The 19,555-nt window shown below is 41.2% G+C and overlaps 10 protein-coding genes across 10 annotated transcripts; 5 read left to right on the top strand and 5 right to left on the bottom strand. All coding sequences in view use genetic code 12, as the record gives it.

Moving 5' to 3' along the window:
* Positions 1–1,665: 1,665 nt before the first annotated feature.
* ATP16 (ATP synthase delta subunit) lies at positions 1,666–2,376 on the bottom strand. The gene has a single exon (XM_001386944.1). It carries the CDS (start codon positions 2,343–2,345, stop codon positions 1,860–1,862), a length of 486 nt encoding a protein of 161 aa, XP_001386981.1. The 5' UTR covers positions 2,346–2,376; the 3' UTR covers positions 1,666–1,859.
* Positions 2,377–2,765: 389 nt separating this feature from the next.
* On the bottom strand, positions 2,766–3,731 carry PICST_29284 (predicted protein; the record flags this gene model as incomplete). Its single annotated transcript, XM_001386943.1, has 1 exon — positions 2,766–3,731. The coding sequence occupies one exon, from the start codon at positions 3,729–3,731 to the stop codon at positions 2,766–2,768; it is 966 nt and encodes a 321-aa protein (XP_001386980.2).
* Positions 3,732–4,430: 699 nt separating this feature from the next.
* PICST_53137 (predicted protein) lies at positions 4,431–6,128 on the top strand (the record flags this gene model as incomplete). Its single annotated transcript, XM_001387189.1, has 1 exon — positions 4,431–6,128. The coding sequence occupies one exon, from the start codon at positions 4,431–4,433 to the stop codon at positions 6,126–6,128; it is 1,698 nt and encodes a 565-aa protein (XP_001387226.2).
* Positions 6,129–6,293: 165 nt separating this feature from the next.
* On the bottom strand, positions 6,294–7,979 carry PICST_29282 (predicted protein; the record flags this gene model as incomplete). Its single annotated transcript, XM_001386942.1, has 1 exon — positions 6,294–7,979. A coding segment is annotated over one exon (1,686 nt), but the record flags the coding sequence as incomplete, so codon positions are not given.
* Positions 7,980–8,228: 249 nt separating this feature from the next.
* On the top strand, positions 8,229–8,987 carry PICST_34728 (predicted protein; the record flags this gene model as incomplete). The annotated part of the gene is made up of 1 exon (XM_001387188.1): positions 8,229–8,987. The coding sequence occupies one exon, from the start codon at positions 8,229–8,231 to the stop codon at positions 8,985–8,987; it is 759 nt and encodes a 252-aa protein (XP_001387225.2).
* A 190-nt stretch (positions 8,988–9,177) lies between these two features.
* Positions 9,178–10,755, bottom strand: BFR2 (Apoptosis antagonizing transcription factor; the record flags this gene model as incomplete). Its single annotated transcript, XM_001386941.1, has 2 exons — positions 9,178–10,284; positions 10,321–10,755. Coding segments are annotated over 2 exons (1,542 nt in total), but the record flags the coding sequence as incomplete, so codon positions are not given.
* Positions 10,756–11,055: 300 nt separating this feature from the next.
* PICST_66736 (predicted protein) lies at positions 11,056–11,978 on the top strand (the record flags this gene model as incomplete). Its single annotated transcript, XM_001387187.1, has 2 exons — positions 11,056–11,741; positions 11,941–11,978. The coding sequence occupies 2 exons, from the start codon at positions 11,375–11,377 to the stop codon at positions 11,976–11,978; spliced, it is 405 nt and encodes a 134-aa protein (XP_001387224.1).
* Positions 11,979–12,314: 336 nt separating this feature from the next.
* On the top strand, positions 12,315–13,578 carry PICST_81210 (predicted protein). Its single transcript, XM_001387186.1, has 2 exons — positions 12,315–12,357; positions 12,794–13,578. Coding segments are annotated over exons 1-2 (627 nt in total). The 5' UTR covers positions 12,315–12,356; the 3' UTR covers positions 13,420–13,578.
* A 117-nt stretch (positions 13,579–13,695) lies between these two features.
* Positions 13,696–14,610, bottom strand: PICST_40120 (predicted protein; the record flags this gene model as incomplete). The annotated part of the gene is made up of 1 exon (XM_001386940.1): positions 13,696–14,610. The coding sequence occupies one exon, from the start codon at positions 14,608–14,610 to the stop codon at positions 13,696–13,698; it is 915 nt and encodes a 304-aa protein (XP_001386977.2).
* Positions 14,611–15,021: 411 nt separating this feature from the next.
* PICST_53206 (predicted protein) lies at positions 15,022–18,999 on the top strand (the record flags this gene model as incomplete). The annotated part of the gene is made up of 7 exons (XM_001387185.1): positions 15,022–15,824; positions 15,855–16,139; positions 16,206–16,654; positions 16,781–17,485; positions 17,576–17,767; positions 18,014–18,164; positions 18,267–18,999. 7 exons carry the CDS (start codon positions 15,022–15,024, stop codon positions 18,997–18,999), a joined length of 3,318 nt encoding a protein of 1,105 aa, XP_001387222.2.
* Positions 19,000–19,555: the final 556 nt, after the last annotated feature.

Below are 19,555 nucleotides of genomic sequence, written 5' to 3'. Positions count from 1 at the left end.
ACACAAGAGACAATGGAAAAGAGTAAAAGTTGATCGTAATTTTTCACCTGGAGGAGATGGCTCCTTTTATAATAAAAGCTGGAGAAGTCATTGTCCCCGCGTTATGTGCAGCAGCCGCAGAGGACAGAAGCTGGAGCCCGAAAGCGCCTTTTCGGCCAACACACTAAGAAGCTGGAAGAGGGCAGCTGTTGTTGCTGCGGATATTTGCTAGTAACTTTGTAGTAGAGGCAAACATACGACATAGGGACGACTTAGGGTGGTCTAGATAGTGTGTTCGTATTATTGGAAGAGTGAGAATTGTTGACTTGCAAAAAAAGGCCGAAGATGAGCCCACCATTCTCGAGTTCTCTTGATAATGAGACTCACAACTAAGTGAATAATATACGACAGCTACAATACAAATACTAAGATCAAAATAGAGATATCAAACTCTACAAGAGCAGAGTTACCACGAGCTCCGCAAGTTGTTTGAGCCTTAAAAAGTAGAAGTGTAGCTCCTTTTGCATATACAAATTCACCCACACACTTGTCCACCAATTAATTGGTGCTATTCGAATAAGGCACCCTTCTTTGTCTCCTATTCTCTTCTAATCTTGATTCTCTCTATTATTTTACTGTCGGTCGCTATTATTTCTCTTCACGTTTCGCCGACTTCACCTGACCCCAAGAATTCCTTCCAAAAATCTTTCCGACGCATGGACCTAATACAATATATTTGCATTAGTTAATCCGACCGCCTCACCCCACCGAGTGGGAAGTGGTTCCGGTGTGGGGCACCTGTGTTGCTGAGCTTATTGCTGAAAGAATCTCGTGGCTATTTTCGCCGTCATCTTCACTTCGACGCTAGATCAATTATTCTGTGATTCTGACCTTCAGATCATTAATTCTTCACTGCAGAAATTTTTCAATACAGAAATTTCGCTATAATTTTTCACTCATATTTTTCACCATATAAATTTTCACTTGTAAGGACTCGGTCAGCTACCACATCACTTTTATTATGTTGATGTCATGTTAATGTTTGCACGAAAATAGATTCTATAGATTCTATAGGGGCAACCGTGACGTGATCTCCTCTCCGCCTCTCGTCCCCCTCGTCCCCCTCCACCTTCGCAATTCCTCCGAACTCTTTCCCTTCTGCTCGATATGGTCTATTTTTCGCTAATATTTCAACAAAATGGCCAGACCACAAAATCGTCCTTATGCTACCCTTGCTTATGCATATTGGCAGGTACGATTGCAAGATCTACATATGTAAACATGAACTTTCTCCGGATTCTCCGCTCTAACCGTTGAAATGGCCTGTCTATTTATAGGACTTTGATATGCGATTGTAGTAACCCTGTACTGGTAGGACTAATATACTATTTGGGCTCAATAAGCCAGGGGCATTCCTTTGTGCAATTGTATACAGCAACAAAATTACGAATCCTTTTCAATTATTCCTTTCTTATTAAATTATACTGTAAGAAAGCAATAGATGCAAAATGTACGTAGATACACAATTGCTTCAGTATATTCTGGATCTCTCTATCATTCAATTCTCAATTTTATGATGCCTCCGTCTCTCTCAATCACGCTTACACTGGCTATATAGATCTTTGGCAGTTGCTATCAATCTAGTCCTTTTGTACCAAATCACTACTTTACTTATCATATTGCATTGACTTCTTGACTGTGTCTATTGATCGTTATATACTAAAAAAACTAGGCTCACACCTGATTGAAATGAAAGCGACTCGCCACTAGTTGATAAATACTAACAACTCGCCAGAGTTGATGGGTTCGTTCAGACAGGCTGAAGCGAAGATGCAAATTATCCCTGTTTAACTTTTTTACTGAATCGTTAAAATCCTACTTTACTTGGCAATGTTGTGCAAGGCTTCCAAGACTTCCAACTCAATGTTGGCTTCGGCAACAACAACTTCATCGGTGGAGGCAGCTCTCTTTTGGGCGTCAGCAATCAAGTTCTTGACGGCTTGAGCGTCGAATTGGTCTGGCTTGAAGGCTTCAATGGCAGAAATAGTCAACTTGTTGCCTGGTTGGACGGTAGCAATACCTCCAGAAACGAAGTATTGTTCGGTTTCTCCACCCTTGGAGATGATTTCCAATAATCCTGGTCTCAACTGTTCGACGATAGGAATGTGGTTGGCCAAGATACCCAAGTCACCGTTGACAGAAGGCAAGTTGACTTGTTCAACTTCAGACTCAGAGTACAAGGTCTGGTGAGGCAAAGCCAAAGACAACTTCAAGGCATCAGAGGCAGTGGAGGCTTCGGTGGCGTAGCTTCTTCTGACTACAGTGGAGGACTGCTTGGCCACTTGACGGAGGGCTTGTCTGAACATTTTGCTAGGAATTGCTGAGAGTGCTGATTGTTCAAGAGAACTCGTGAAGTTAAATCGTGAAGTTAATGTTGAAATTGAGCAATCGCAGTTTTTTCACTGTCCGAGAACGGTACTGCACAAGTGGTTTGGGTGGGTAACTGAGCGATTTCATTGGATATAAGTCGACTGCCGGATTGGGCAGTGTGCAAGCGCGCGCTCCCCCATAGGCATGATTCTGTAGAAGCAAAGACAGCTGAACAGAGTAGATCTTAATCCATAGAATTGGGATTATAAACACAAGTTTAAACTTATATGGTCATTGATTGAAGCGTATATAGTCGAGTCAATAAATAATAAGCAACTCTCAAGTTTTCAAGTTTTCAATTGTTCTATCAATCACTTCTTCAAAATTTTTATGCCAGTGTCATCACCTTATTTTAACTAATCGCTCCCTCCGAACTGGTTAAGGAAGTTGTCTACATCGAAATCATCCCCTGGAAGCTGGTCCACCACTCCTGCATCATATCCTGGATCAAGTAGACTCATATCGAGACCATCCAAGATCAGTTCGTCATTACCCAAGAGATTGTTCAACTCCAAGTTCATGTCGTCGATGTTTGCAGCGCCGTTATCACCTGTTTCTGCTGCCTTATCGCCTTCAGCGTTAGATCCAGAAGCTCCAACAGAACCGGCATCGAGTCCAAGCGCAGGATCGTTGTAGTTTATCGTAGAAAGTATGTCTTCCGGATTCAGTAGTTCTACACCAACACCAACACCTAGTCCCTTGTCGTTACCTGAGTCCAAGTCAAAACCAAAGGGCGAATTGAAAGGATTGAACTCGCTGTTGGTCTTTTGAATTTCGGCCTCTTTGCGGTCGATTTCTTCCTGTTGCTGGCGCTGCTTTTCTTTTTCTTCTCTTTCTTTCTGCTCTCTTTCTTCCTGAACTCGTTTGAGTTTGGCTTCTTCCTCTGCCCGAGCTCGCTCCTGCGCTTCTTTTTCAGCTTTGATTCGAGCAGCAGCCTCTTCCTCCTCTTTACGTTTTCTGGCTTCCTCTTCTTCTTTTCTTCGTTCCTCCTCCTTACGTTTCCGCTCCTCTTCTTCCTTCAACTTCTTCTGCCTCTCCAATTCTTCTTTGAGCTTCATCTCTTCTTGTTTCTGCTTGTTCTCCATGATTTGATCGAGACACCATCTCGTATCGTTGAGCTTGGAAAGCGTCTCGTCGAGAATATCATCGAACCTGGTGATATTGCTGGCTAGCTGGCTCGTAATAGCCGGTGTGATAAGCTGGTTATTTGTTCCCGTAATCAAGTTACTCTGCTTTCGGTTGTTGTTTATGATCTCAAAGATGTAACCAGATGTCTTGAGAATGTCGTTGAGCGAGTTGTCGAGCTTTGTCTGTAAGTTCATGATGAATATGAATCAGATCACTCTGAAGATTGATAACGAATGCAATGAAAGTATACAATACTCTATAAATATTTCGAAATTATTGAAAAGCCGAAATAAATGAGATTAACGGAAATGATATGACAATGTTATGATAACAATATCAATGAATAATAAGTTAAAGAACAATTGTGCTGAATATGGATGATCACTAGAATGAAAATCCGCTTGTTCGTATGAAAAGGAAATGATGTATATTTGGAAATTCCGAGGAAAACGAGAATGATCTTAGAAGACACCTTATGCGATTTGAATATATATCAGCAATGTCTTTGTCGTCAGAACTATCTCCACTTATCGCCAGTTATTATACTCCGTGAAGAATTACGCTACTTACTTCTTAACTATGAGACCCGCACAGAAGCTGGCTATTAGAGTCTTTTTTCACTGGAAGTCACATGACACAGGCCACGCGAGTTTCTTCAATTCGTCTCAACTATTTCAGTCTCTTTTTCCTCCAGAACGCGCCTTCGCGTTGTTTACATTGAACTCCTTCCTTTTTTTTTCAGTCTCTTCTTCACTCATGAACAATTCCATTTACAATTAACACCCCTACTTCTTTCCATCGCTATCTTTTGCTATCATTACCAACAATTCCATTCAACAATTGCTACATAATATACTACATCAACTTTTACGTGAGTTTCAAACCTTCTAATCATGAACTCAGATTCTCTTATATCGAAGCAAGGGCCGCTAGGCTACGTGTGGTTGGCAGCTAATTACGACAAAAAACTCACCAAACAACAGTTGATCAACACGAGTATCGCCAAGTCGACGGATTTCATCTCGAACCACTCTATCAGTTTTGCATCTTCACAGTCGTCTGCTGAGGCTAACAGCATTACCTTGAGACTTTCAGGGCAGTTGTTACTTGGAATTGTTCGTATATACCTGAGAAAAACAAAGTATTTACTCGACGATGTTCACGACATTTTGATGAAGCTAAAGACTTCTTTCAAATACGCCAGTGGTGCCAAGTTGGGTTCGGATGGAATGACCAATACTGTGAATTTGAATCCACGCGACACCATTCTCTCCAATATCAAGAGTATCACTTTGCCGGATCAGATCACTAGGTTCGACTTGTTATACCAGGAAGATTTGAATTTGGACGACGATACACTTGCTATGAACGATGGCGTAGGAATTTTCAGCAGTCAGAGACAAACACAGGACGATAGTTTCACCTTTGACCAGTCGATTGAATACCCCAGATTTGGAACAGCTCACGACCCTGCCACCCCTGGAGATGTAGATCTAGAGCTTGATTTTGACTTGGATATTGACGGGGACAGCTTTGGCGAAGACAGGTCCGTAGAAATAGGAAGGAACATCTCCCAAACCGCAGAAGATAATCCAGAAATATCGATTCTATCAGGATTGAATAAGGACGATGATAATGGATTTGATTTCGATCTTGGAGGACCTTTAGAAACCATTGACGAGCCTGATCTTGTAGTGGATGAAGACATCCAAAACGACAACAACCCCTCAACCCCGCAGGAAGCATTGACTCCTCCAGCAGTAGAGGAGAGACATACTAGAAAGAGAAGAACAGGAATCAATGACGATGGAGAGATCATCACCAATAAACGTAAATTGAGAATTGACTCCATTGAAGACTTAGACGGCATTTCGATTCAGACCTTGAAGGACAACCAACAGGCATTGTTGAATACCAAGTTTGAAGACGGCTACATAACTTTGAATTTGACTGACGCCGAAAAGATCGACCTCATCAATGAGTTGGCTAATCCATCGGCCAAGAAGAGAAGGAAGTTATGGAACGTCGATACCCAACTTCAAGAGAGATGTCTTGAATTATCCAAAGAACAGGAGCAATTAGAAGAACAACACAACTTGCAGTTTGAACAAGAGTATGGTGATTTCAGTAACGACATGGATTTTGATTTGTCGTTGCCAGATTTGGATACTCCCACCAATGATTTTCAGGATGGCCATGAAGATGAAGAAGTGACATTCAATGTTTCGCAAGCGTCAGAAGAACCAGAAGAAGAAAGATCATCTGAAAGTGTAGGAAAATCTACCACACAAGTAGCCCAAGAACTCCGTGACATATTCTCTTCGGATGACGTAACCAACTTGTCCAAGCTTATGGAAGCTGACTTGCAAGTTCACGAATTAGACAGTACCAAAGAACCTCTTGGACTTGCTAGCAGACACGACAACACAAGGAGGATCAATAACAGACGTGAAGCAACCAGGTGTTTTTTCGAATTGTTGGTTTTGGCCTCACATGACTGTGTTGAGTTGAAGCAAGATGCCGAGGAGACGCAATTAGGTGGTCAGATAGATATCAGATCTAGAGATAGACTTTTCCATAATTTCCTTTAGACAAGGAAGACTCATAACCACTTGCATTCTCATAATCTATGTACATTATATAATAGTTATACCTTATTAATTGTATTGTTATCATTATCAATTTCGTCACAAATAATGTTGCAATCCAATATCCAGACTCTGAATAGTGTTGATGTATTGCTGTATTTTCCATACGCTCGTTGTCCCATCTTCAAAGCCCACGACAATTAAATCACCCACCGCATTAAATTTGATTCTTGTTGCCAACACTTCACCCGAATCTAGTGGGATCTCAACTAGTGGTCTGAAGACACTCCTTTCAAGGTCCCAGTATTGGAGCAATGACTTCCTTTTATCAATTGCCAATGTAGCGAAATGAAGGTATCCTGGCCGAACTGCAAGTTCCAAAGGTAACGAATTGGTTGGGATAGTTACTAGTGGTGTTTCTTTGGCATTGCTCCAAAGTCGAAGTGTCCAATCCAGACATGCAGAAATTATATATGTGATATTACCCTTGGTTAAGATGTCGAAGGCAGTTACATTCGGAGGGTGCGATTTGGGTTCTTCAAAGTTTTGAGGGCTCAAAACTTTCTCTATAAAACGATCACTTTCCTTATTGTTCAAAAGGTAGAGTTTTCCGTTTTCTGATGATACAACCACCTGGTTCAAAAATTCAGGATTTTCTTTACTAGACTGCAACGAATCTCCTAGCAATGAAGCCAGCAGGATGTTCAAGGGAAATAAAGTACCGAGAGCTCCCGTCGAATCTCTTGCACACTGAAGCATCAAAGTACTTATCTTGGGATGTGCCAAGAAGCTGGTCGACCACACATTTACTACTCCATCTTTGGAAAAAGACACGATACATTCGTTTCCGGAAAGGTTTATCAGAAGAAGAGAAACTATGGGTTTTACATGGTGAACATAGTCAACATTAGAATCATCAGTATTCACCCTGGGAGAGTAAACAGGTGTTGAAAGTTGAGGAATTATAATTACCTTCGTTGGGTTTCGATTTTGCAAATCCCAAATCACCACTTTCCCATTGGCTAGACCTCCAATGATTTTTCTTGAATCTGTTCTATCAAACTTGACAACTGTCACTGGTGCTGTAGCATGCAAAAAGAACTCAGGGAAAAGAGTATTTTCCCTCATGGAATAGACGATTACTAGCCCGGGACTTTCGCCTTTCGGTTGTGGAATCGTACTTTTCTTACTGGAATATGCAATTACGACTAGCTCCGGAAAATGGGATGAAAAGTCTATGGACGAAACTGGCTTGTGGGTAATACCTTCAGATAGTATGAATCGCTGTATAGGCAGATCTCCTGCTGCAATTTTATCCTGAATAGTTTCTTGTGCTCCTTCAGCATAATTTCGTATATCCTTCAAGTCTACAGTCTGCACCAGTTTTAGTTTGCTGAGGATTTTGATTGATTCTCTAAGCAGTTCATTCAACTTCTTCTCGTCAAAGAATTCTGCAACAGTGACACGACGCTCTTGTTCAATATGTGAAATCTTATCTTTTAATTCCTCCTTTTGACCCTCGTATGCGATTTTTTCATTATTTTCGTTTTCCACCGTTTCTGAGATATCTGTAGTCTGAATAGCTTTGTCAAACGTAGTGCATTCCTTTTCAACCTTGAATTGTTCATTTAAGGATTTTGCTGTCAGCTGCTCGTGTTTATGTAAAACAGCCACGTCCACAGAAAAATCTACCTGTATTCCCACTTCCACCAGCTTTTTGGCTAGTTTCAGTTTTTCGATCTGTTGTAGAAGACTATCTACGGAAGTGTCGTCTGGAGAAGAACCAGTAAGCCTTCGCTGTTTGAGCTCCTGAAGCCGTTTCTTTTTCTGCTCTAATAATGTCTGCCTGTCCATAGCGACATGTTATTTACTTTAGAAATTGAGAACAAATGATTACTATAGAAATAGATACAATTTGAAAAACTGTTTCGAGAAGGTAAACAGAACAGATCTACATTTTGCGACATCTATAGATCTACGCGACATTTACAGTCCATTTTCGTGGCTCCAGTACGCGTTAGGTGCGACATTGATATCTAATTCTTTTTCACTTGTTTGATTCTTTTGAGATATTCTACCTCCAATGCCACAAGACACAAGCAAATGAGTAACGAATTCGACATAGACGACATTCTCCAGGAGTTTGACCAGAGGTCGAAGTTTGCACCCAAAAAATCTCAGAAATCGGCTAGATCGACATCTTCCTCGCAGACCATCTACAATGAGTTAACCACCGCAATGTTGAACGAACGTATGGCTCCAGAGCTATTGCCATACAAACACGAATTGCTCAGGAACGTGTTAGATCAGATTTCCAACCAGCAGCAGTATTTGCTAGACTCACACGAGTACGGAGATATGAACGCCCAGACTGGGATCGTCTCAGGAGACTTCAAATTGCAATTAATGATTATAGAAACAGATATAGAACGCATAAACTATTTGGTGCGACTTTATCTTCGGGCAAGATTGTCAAAAATCAGTAAGTTCACTATCCACTACATCAAGACGACAGTTGACGAGCTGACTGAGTCATTATCCGAGTCCAAGTCGTTGCTTTCTCCAGAGGAAACAGAGTATATGACTAAGCATTTCAAGATTCTTACCGATTTGTACAATAACAGTTTCTTGAAGAAGATGCCCGACCATCTTCGTCTACTCGATAATGAGAGTAGTGGTGAAAATATGGTTGTAGCTCCTGATGTTAACGAGCCAGTGTTCATCAAATGCATAACCAAAGACTTGATTACAGTACCGTTGGGTGACGGAGATGAGTTGGAACTCGAAGAAAATGGCATCTATGTCGTCAAATACAGATTGATTCAAAAGTACGTCAGCATTGGTGATGTCGTGTTGATATGACGACAGACATATAGATATATACTAGCATAAGAAGTAATACTCATATTCATATTCATAGTAGTACTATTTCTTACGACCTCCATAATCATATCTAGTGTCCATTCTCTATATATGCTATAATAGACAATCTATAGTACATCTATCCGAATAAGGTGATGGTGTCTTCACCAGCAGCAAGCAATTCTGGTTCGTCTTCACTCTCAGCTTCTTCATTGTCTTGCTCATCAATTTCGTTCATGTTCACCTTCTGGCCCAACAAAGAAGCAAAAAACTCATCGATTTGATTATCATCCCATCTCCAGCTTTCTCTGGGAGTCTCGAAGTTAGCAATCTGTTCTTGGACCTGAAACTTAAGTTTTCTTCCCTTAGAAGCCTTGGTGTCGATATTCTTTTTCATCTTGTGAGCCTTCTGAGCTGTTCTCAATGAAAGCGTCATACCTGAAGTAGGATCACTGGATTGAATCTTCTTATCCACCAAGTCGTTAAGCAACACTCTGTAAAAATCTTCATCATCAAAGATCTCGTCTATTTCGGCATTCTTATTGGCAGACTCGGTTTGTTCTCTGGGAATGTCTGGGTTTTCGTCTTCTTCATCATTATCATTATCATCCTCTCCAGTCTCTTCTTTGGTAGATTTATAGTATTCGTAGCCTAGAGGTGATATTTGTCTTCTGTTTAACTTTGTACGTTTCACCAAGCGTTCCATGTCAGCCAAATTGTTGGATACTTGTTGTTCAAAGGACTGGTTAATAGACTTGAACTTTCCAGCATTGATGGCTGTGGCTCCAGAGGCATTCTGCACTTTAGCTGACCACTTTGTCAATGCTCCAGAACGGAACTTGTCTAAAATGCTATCAAATTTTTCTGTGGTGTTAGAGAACTCTTCAAGAGACCTCTTTCTGGGGTTATAGACTACAGGCTCTGCGGTGATGTTGTCTTTTTTGAGTAGCTCAGATCTTAAAGACATTATGCTCTCAAGTAATGCAAAAACATCCTCCTTGGCTTTCAGCAAGTATTTTGACGTTTTCTTACTAGAAATATCGCTGTTGGACAAGGTATCAGAGTTAGGGGGCAACAAATTGGCGTTGGTGATGGACTTCTGAATCTTTAATCTGGCATCGATGATCTTGTCAAAGGTGCTATGCTGCTGGGAAATGGCAAATCCTTTCAAGGAGTCATTGGTGGCCGACTGAGACAATCTGTTGACAATATGACTTCTTTCTTGTGACATTAACGACTTAAGTCTAGATCTTTTGTCTTGCAAGTCTTGGGTTTCTTCGTCTGATTCTTCTTCTCCCTCAATTTCGCTGTCGGATTGTCCACTTAAAGAAACTCCAGAATCACTATCGTTTTCTTCGTCTTCATTTTCTTCAAGTTCATCATCGTCTTCATCTTCATCTTCATCTTCATCATCATCGTCTTCATCATCATCGTCTTCATCTTCTTCATCTTCTTCATCATTTTCATCTCCATCGCCATATAAGTCACTTCTACTGGCAACGCTTCCGTTGTACTTCTTGCCCAAATTCACACTACTATTCTTTTCTCTCAACTTCGACTTTGAAACCGCCACGTAATGCTCGTTCCGCAAAGAGTCGTCTTCCTGATCGGAGGCTCCGCTCTCTTCGTTCTCATTTGCAAAGACATCCTGCTTAAGATCGTTGTCTTCTATATCAAAGTCTGTCTTTGGAGCGGTTAACTCCGCGATCTGTTCTGCCAACGTCTTCTTGGCCATGCTTCGATTGTATGAAATGCTTTGGTGTGGAAAAGATGTAGATATCCAAAGAAGTTTCTTTAGCTTTTGCACCTCATCAGGAAATTTTCAGTATACTACATAATTTTTTGTGTCCTCTGCTGACATAACAAAGCGACGCATTGCGCAACAGGCGAGAAAACAGACCATCTGCGAGATGAGGCAGGCTGCTAATCTGCCAAAGCTGAAAGTGCGGTCACATGACCTCAAATAAACACAGACACGATTGAGCCAGAAGGAATGGGCTATTTTAGGCGCATTTAGACTTGCACTACTGAATCTATTTTTTTTTGTTATTCTTTCACTTCATTCTCTAACAAAACACCCTTGACAATTTTCGTTTCAAAAGCTGTCCTTCGTTGGTTATATCCTACTACGCTTGCTCTACTCCACATCCAGTTGTAGATTCACAGTTTCTCCAGCTTTCAGCTTCTACTATTGTGTTCATATTGTTACTGTAGAAGCATTTTTACGCTCATTTATTGACATTTATTTGTGGTACTCACTCCATCAAATTCTCCAATAATACACTTATCATTCTCCACACTATCACAAACCTCCTTGGATAGGCATATTCAGAACGTATATTACTGATACGTATCCTTTTTCTTTTCATACACTTGCAGGTTTCAAAATGAATTTCTACAGTCTCATCATCGGCTTGTTTTCACTTCTCACCCTTTCAGCTGCACTCGCAAATCAAGATAATGATGTGGATACCACCACCACCACAAACTTGAAACCGACGCCTACTTCTGTGTGGACTACCCAGACGGTTGGCGGAGTGACTACAGTTTTCCAAACCGTTTACTCACAGTCGTTCATGAAAACTTTTGTTGATGCCAACACAGACGATGTCAAGTCAGGTGCCATAGGTGTAGGTAGCGCTTCCAACACATTAGGAGAAATCAGAAGTTACCAGCAAACTACGATTGTGGAAGGTGCTGCTGGACATGCTGGTGTTTATTCGGGAGCCATGGGCGCTCTCGCATTGGTGTTGGGTATGTTGTAGAGCTCGATGTTCTGACCCTCGTCATCTTTATAAATTGTAGGGCTAGACTGTTAGTTCTTTGTATATTAGTTTGAATTCACGTTCGGTACTCCGGAGTTGTAGAACAGAAGAATAGAAGAGTATTGGAAAATTCAAGTCATCTACTGAGAATCACTTTCGATATTACGCTAAGTCTAACTTCTGACTAGGTCTAAAGGATTTAACTACCAGAGAAGTTCAAGAGTAATTTCCTACAGAGTTACTTTTTATTTGTAAAATAGTTGCACCCTTTTCCGAATGCTCTAATATGCACAAGTGCCAAATTGCTCTACTGCTAGCTGCTGAACAACTTCATTAGCATTGGTTAACTGTGGTTTTCTTACAGTTAGCCATACTCAGCCTAGCATTCCACACAGTGAGGCAAGACGATTGCGACTCTGATTAGTACTGAAATATACGTAGCGAGCTTCCTCTCTCACCACTTCTAGCCCCACATTTACGCGTGATCCTTAACAAAAATTTTTTTTGTCTCGCTCACTAACATCGACTGAAATATCAAAAGACATTTGGCGGGAAACCTAAACAAGTTTAGTCTGACTGATCTAACGTTGCAAACAAGCCTAAGAGTAAGTAAAAGATTCGTGGAGGATCCAGAGAGACGGGAATACACATGGACATATTTTTCAGACGTCAACGAAATGTCAGCCTCTCTAGCTACGAAGAAGAGATGAAAAGAATCAGTAGAAGGAAACAGTGAAAAGTGAACAAGAATGGTATAGAAAATATGAAATGAAGTGAGGTTAAGAACTTTAGATTAAACCAACAACTCACTGAAGATATAAGGATGATCGACATAGAGCATGTCGAACTATATTGATAGCACATTCATGCAATTTGTTGTACTATACCCATACAGTATTCCATATTGCTCGTATAATTTCGATAGCATCGGTCAATACTCATGCTATATCAATTATGACTATCAATTACATTGCAACGGTCTTCAATTGAAATATTCCATAGATCTGGTCTCGTCAAGTAAAATAGTACTAACATTTCTAGTGTCTGAAGAATTAACTGCTCAAACCGAAGAATTGTCCTTGGAATCCAAGACTGTGTTCGACAACAAGGAAGAATTCACTGCCAAGCACCCATTGAGCAACAGATGGACTTTGTGGTACACCAAGCCTCAAGTTAACAAGAACGAAAACTGGCACGACTTGTTGAAGCCTGTGATCACCTTTTCGTCTGTAGAAGAGTTCTGGGGAATTTACAACTCGATTCCAGTAGCCAACCAATTGCCTTTGAAGTCAGACTACCACTTGTTCAAAGAAGGAATCAGACCAGAATGGGAAGACGAACAGAATGCCCAAGGTGGTAAATGGCAATACTCTTTCAACAACAAGCGTGACGCTGCTGGCGTCATCAACGAGTTGTGGTTGCGTGGATTGTTGAGTGTCATTGGTGAAACTATCGAAGACGACGAAAACGAAGTCAACGGTATCGTGTTAAATATCAGAAAGCAAGCCTTCAGAGTCGGAATCTGGACCAAAGATTGCGACGTCAACAAGTTGAAGACCGTAGGTGAAAGATTGAAGAAGGTGTTGCAATTGAGAGAAGAACAAAAAGTCGAGTTCATCTCCCACGATGCATCCAATAAGAAGGGTTCTGCTTCCATTGTCTTGTAAGCAACGTAGAAGTCTTCCAACATGGAGATACTATAGTCAGTATTTCTCAAAACAAGAACCAACTCTGGCTATCAGCTCAGATCTATAAGCTCAGCTATGGCTACTTCGATTCTCTTGTTATATTAGCTGTATACATATAAATTTACGTCAATTCTAGTTAAGACTTTGGTAATGTGACTTCTAGTAGTTCCTTAAGTAGTTACATTTCCTCTCGTGATCTCAGGTTCTCTATTTTTATTTTTACTACTCCTTTTTCTTCTGCTGCTCTTCGTACTTCTAATACCCCACAGGGTTAACTTTGTCCTGGATAAATACCTGAATGTAGTTCCAATATTCGGGCTGGATCACAGTGTCATTGTGAGCCGAGTTTTCAAATGTGTAGAAGGTCTTGTCTTCACTTTTCAGCAAAGCATTGATTCTGTCCATATGCTCTGGAGGTACGATTTCGTCTTTACGAGCACTCAAAAGTAACACAGGTATACTGGCTGGAATTAGAGGAACAAGCGACTCCAGATCCCAATGCTGGTGTACGAAACTGGTGAAGTACTTGAGCAAAGGAAATACATGTGGAACTGTTTTACGAATAGAGAGAAAGGTGTTCTCCAAGATGACAGCACAAATGGATTTCGACATCGTAGCTGCAATATAAATAGCTACAGCACCACCCAATGAACGACCGTAGAGAACCAACGACGATTGCAGGTACTGTTCGTCTTCCTCAGTCAAATATTGCATCACCGTTTGAGCATCTATCTTCAAGCCTTTTTCGGAAGCTTTGCCCGTAGACCGACCGTATCCACGGTAAGAGTAGATAAAGACATTGTATCCGAAGTTGCGGTAGAATATCGAAACAATTGGCAAGGCATGGCCAATGTTGCCAGCATTGGGTGATAGTATCAAGATGGTTTTGTTGGCATAGTCTGGAGAAGTACGATCGTGTTTCAACAGGTAGCATTGCAAAGTTTCCCCATCTTCCGTACGCAAGTTAACAAGATCGTAATCTGGCATGTCGTACTCATCGGGCGTGGCGCAATGTCCATGTCCATCGTTGAGAGAGGCTGGATAGATCAATGTGTTCTGATAAGTATAGAGTCCTAGGAGAACTAAAGCCCCTAACGAGATGCCTATTTGGGCCATCGTCTTGAGAACCCCGAGAAGTTTGGTAAAGATGGCCGACAGAATACCAAACATCAGGACCTACAAGACTAGAAATAAAAGGGCGTGAAAACCTGAAAAATGGATAGGTTTAAAAACTGTTGATTTATCGTTAAAGACAACTTCGAGAAACCTGGCTTTCCCCACTATCCGTCATAGAAAGATCACGTGAAAATATCGAAATGAAGCAATGCTGAGAAGACACTATGGAAAACATAAAGAATGAAAGTTTACAAGAGAATAAAGGAATGGGACAGATATCAATTCCCTTATTTCCATCATTAAATATAACCATATTTTCCACTACTTGTATACTCTTCTATAGTACAATTTTGAAGTTCGATATAATCACGTGAGATAAGATCTCTGCCGCAACAATAGGGTATCTGTAGTGTAGAAATATCTCAATTCTACTTTATTTCATTTACTATTCTGTTCTCTCCAAGGATGTCGTCCAATGCCAATTCGCAGCATCTGACCTTGGCAAAGTTTGCTTTCAACATCTACGGATCGTTGAATCACGCCACTCCCAGCTACGAAGGACTGGCATCCCCCTCTCTGTCGTACAGTTCTTCACGATCGAAGACCAATGAGCCTTACAACTACAGATTCAACAAATTGGTGTACAATTGTGAGCGTGAAGTTACCACACTATCGCAACTTAACTATCCACTTTCGTTGTCGAATACTTTCCAATCGGACCAGAACTTGTCACATCATGTAATCATCGGTGGTAGAAACTACTTGAAGTTGCTAGCCTTGAACGAAGACCAGTCGCGAATTGTCCAAGACATCAATGTTCTTGATCAGAGCTCGATATACACCCACAATTCACGTGTGCCGTCCACAAACAAGTTGAACAACATCAACACCGTCAAGGCGCAGTCAGACACCATAGGCTGTGGGTTATCCAATGGACTTATCACTGTGTATAAGGTAGGCTCCAACGGTAAGTGCAGACTCATCCACAAGTTTTCGGACCACAAACGTTGCATAAATTCTCTAGATTATGTGGGTATTAGGAATTTGTATGATGCACCGACCCAGATGATATCTGGATCGCAGGATGGTTCTATAAAGCTTTGGGACATGCGACTGTCTTCTCCCAGACCTATGCTTACGATATCTTCAGGCAGCCATCTGGATCCCATTCGTTCATGCCAATACTCTCCCCATTCACAGGGCCGTAACAAACTTGTAGTTCTCTCTGTCCACGACTCGGGAGCGTTGTGTAAATTCGATTTACGACTGTTTGGCTCCAACACCGCTGCCAACACCAGTAGTAATGGCCATGGCCCAGAGAGAAAATGGAATATCCATACTGGTCCAGCATTGTCATTACACATCCATCCCGAAAAGGAGTACGTTGTTACAGGAGGTAGAGACCAGAAGATTTGTGTGTTCAACTACGGCGATTCTCAGATATCCAATAGAATTACACCAGACGAGATGATTAACACTTATGGTCCTGTAATGAAGGTACGATGGTGTCTATATCCCGATGCATCAACATCACAGTTTGGTGAACCTCTCGATACGTTCCAGCAATCTAACGACTTCAACAGGTTTGAAGATAAGCTTTCGTACGATGAACGTGAGGCCATGTACAGCTATCCTTCCTCCCTGCGTAGCAGTTCTCTATATAGCTACGACTTGGCTTGTCTGTACTTGAACGATGACTCTACTGTAGCCATTTACAATCTCAACAGGAAGTTCATTCCTAAGGAGGTGATCACCACGTCATCTAATAAGCCTATTCAGAACTTCATCTGGGCTAACAACCCAGGATCGTCGCGTAAGATCTGGACCATAACAAAGTCTAACGTGTTTTCCAGTTATGATCTAGATATGCACGACAGCCTTCTCGAGTCTGAAATTTCCAAACCTTTGGACGAACTCGCTAATGTCACTGTAGACTGGAACAATGGATTTGGCGATCTCTGCTTAGCCAACCAGGAAAAATATGAGTTTGAAATCACAGAAGTAGAATCACAGGCAAGCGACAACGACATGGGTGACATAGATACAGAGTATTCGTCCAGATATGAAAGAAGCAACTCTAACAGTGTCATTGATGAAAGTGATACCAGAAGCATTGATCACCATTCACCTGAAAACGATGCTGCAACTATAGCAGCTGGTGGCTCAGGAAAGGCGTTTGTTGGCTCTGTACCCATTGCATCAAAAATCCACGGCTCTTTATCAGGCTCATTGATAGGGTCGTCTTCGGCAGAAAAGCCTCCTCTTTTCAGATCAAGCACTCATTACTCGATGCACATGGCCAAATCGCCATCTCCAGTACCTCGTAGAGGTTCCACATCATTTGCTGCTCATTCAGAATCCCAGCCAAATCTTTCTAATATGCAAGGTTTATCGATGTCAAGGCCAAAACTTACACGTAATCTTTCGCAGGCTACCGAAGACTCGAGTATATCTATCGGTTCGGCCCCACAGTCAAATATCCACTTAAAGCTGAAACGTTCATTTCAAGTTAGCTATGCTTCACCATATTTGGTGCCCGTGTCGTTACCGTTGTCTCTCAACGACGAAAACGTGTTCGAGATTCTCTCAAATAACTACTTGATATCCATTCCAGATGGGTTTACTTTAGTAGACGTATGTTTATTGAATGCCAGTGTTGCAGCCAGTGTACAACGGTTTCGTGAATGTCAAATCTGGCGAGTATTGGCTGTAAGCTTAGAGGAGGATTATGTTCAAATTGACAACACTACATTCTTGAGTGATCCAGAATTGGAGCATAATGAAACTAACCAAGATGAAAAGATCGACGATCAGAAAGATGCTAAATCCATACTGTCAGATTTGGGCAACTTTGTAGGGTCATATAATTCGAATTCAACCCTGACCACTAACTACGGAGGGTTGGGTAGTCTCAGTGCTAAAGATACCAGTCAGGAATCTATTGGCAGAGAGATACGTTCAATAGTATCGTCTTCTGTAGAATCGGATGTCAAGATCCCTCCTCCCAACCCTCCATTAGCAAAGGCAAACAATTCCAACAATCTCATGGATATGATCAACCGAAGCAGAGTGAACAGTATGAACCATCTTCAAAGCATAAGCCCATCTGGGTCCCATACATTTATCCGCAATGCTATCCATGAAAACAAAAGCAACGAAAACGCAATTGTAGACGATGACGAAACTGACGCAGCAGTACATGGAACTGAAGGTTCATCACATATTGCTCATCATAGAGAAAGACGTTCATCTTCGAAGAAAACTAAACCTACTCTTAGACATCATAGAAGTTCTCAAATACTGTATGAAGTCGATAAAGAAACTCAAAGTTCTCCAATAGCCATAGCATCACCCTCAAAAATTGGCATTGGCTCCGGCGATAACTCGCCCAATTCTGCATTTTTACATCGCCATGCTGATTCGTTCTCATCTTCGTTTGCAGGTTCAAAGTTGGCAGGACGAATCGGAACTTCTCACGTTTCTGAAGATTTGGACAACGAGAATCTTAACATTCTCAACAATGCTGTTCTCAACTCGAGTCCAAACTCAGCTATGACGACTCCTCATCCGCAATCAAATAGTCCCAACTATTCAAACTTTTTTTCACTGTCGCACCAGTCAGCTCAACACCATTCCATGGGTACTGGTTCTGGTTCAACTTCAGTACCTTCTCGTCGTAATTCTGCTATTCCAGCATATGGATTCCATAGACCTAAGTTGTCGTCTACATTCATGTCTCCTATTTATGATGAATTTGCTGAAAAACAGGAACAACCGCGTAGCTTGAAGGCCGAGTCCTTGTTGAACAACGATGTCTCTGATAGAACTACAACGAAGTCTGAGCTTACTAAGGCAATTAAAGAAGAAGTAGATAATTCCAGTGGGGCCCCGCTAAAGAAAGCTTGGAAGTCGCTGAGCTTATTGGAAAAAGCATTAGCGCATGCTTCGAACGAGGGGGATATTATTCTTTGCTCTACACTTTCACTCTTGTTTTACGACTCGTTCAAGCAGGTAATCCCCCAATCGTCCTGTTTGGATTGGTTAGGGCTCTACATTGAAATCCTACAAAGAAAAAGGTTGTTTGTCAATGCTATTCACGTTGTCAATAATGCTCCTGATGACGTTAGAAGCAAGTTGAAAAACTTGACCTCTGGCGATGTGGATCTCCGTTTCTTCTGTTGCTGGTGCCAGAAACTCTTGGTTAATGAAAAGTCCAAGGAGAAATTGAAAAATGATGTCAATGCAGACTTCGGCTATTGGTACTGTGACGAGTGTAGTCAGAAGCAACTGAATTGTATCTATTGCAACGAGCCTTGTAAGGGATTGACGGTAGTTGTTAGTCTTAAGTGTGGCCACAGAGGACATTTTGGATGTTTGAGAGAATGGTTCATTGAGGACGAGAATAATGAATGTCCGGGTGGCTGTGATTACAGTGTAGTATAGTATAATATAGTATAATATAGTATAATATAGTATAGATACTATGCAAAGTATCGCAGAAGAATGGCTAATAAGCTATCGTATTTACCAGAACGTCGTCATATTACATACCAGTAGCTTCTCACTTCTGATTATAACTTACATGACATGAAGAATGGGCACGATCAGCCTTCTGCAACGAAGTAATGCACATATTCTCTACTAGATCTACAGTGTCTACATAGTTTACATTAAAAGTCATGTTGTCCTCATATATTCATTATTCATTAGGTGGTGGTCATCTGTCTGAATACGTTAGTATTAATTCCATGCTGTGAATGTGTTCACCAGGAGATCTATCCATAATTCATTGAAGAATTATAGTGTCAGACAAAAGTAAATAAGGTAGCTAGGTTTTTTCCACACCGACAAAAAGTCTCGAGCCAAATGCACTCAGATTCATCATTATTAGATCACCGATACTGCTGCACACACGTTTAAAATTTCAAAATGCACATACGTTTTGCTTTGCTAAAGTTGATCAATTTCAGGAAGAAGAAGCAAGTAAAAATTTTCAACT

This window comes from Scheffersomyces stipitis, chromosome 1 (assembly GCF_000209165.1).
Source record: "Scheffersomyces stipitis CBS 6054 chromosome 1, whole genome shotgun sequence".
NCBI classification, from domain to species: domain Eukaryota; kingdom Fungi; phylum Ascomycota; class Pichiomycetes; order Serinales; family Debaryomycetaceae; genus Scheffersomyces; species Scheffersomyces stipitis.
The sequence above is the reverse complement of the archived record's forward strand: the minus strand, read 5'-3'. Positions and strand labels throughout refer to the sequence as shown.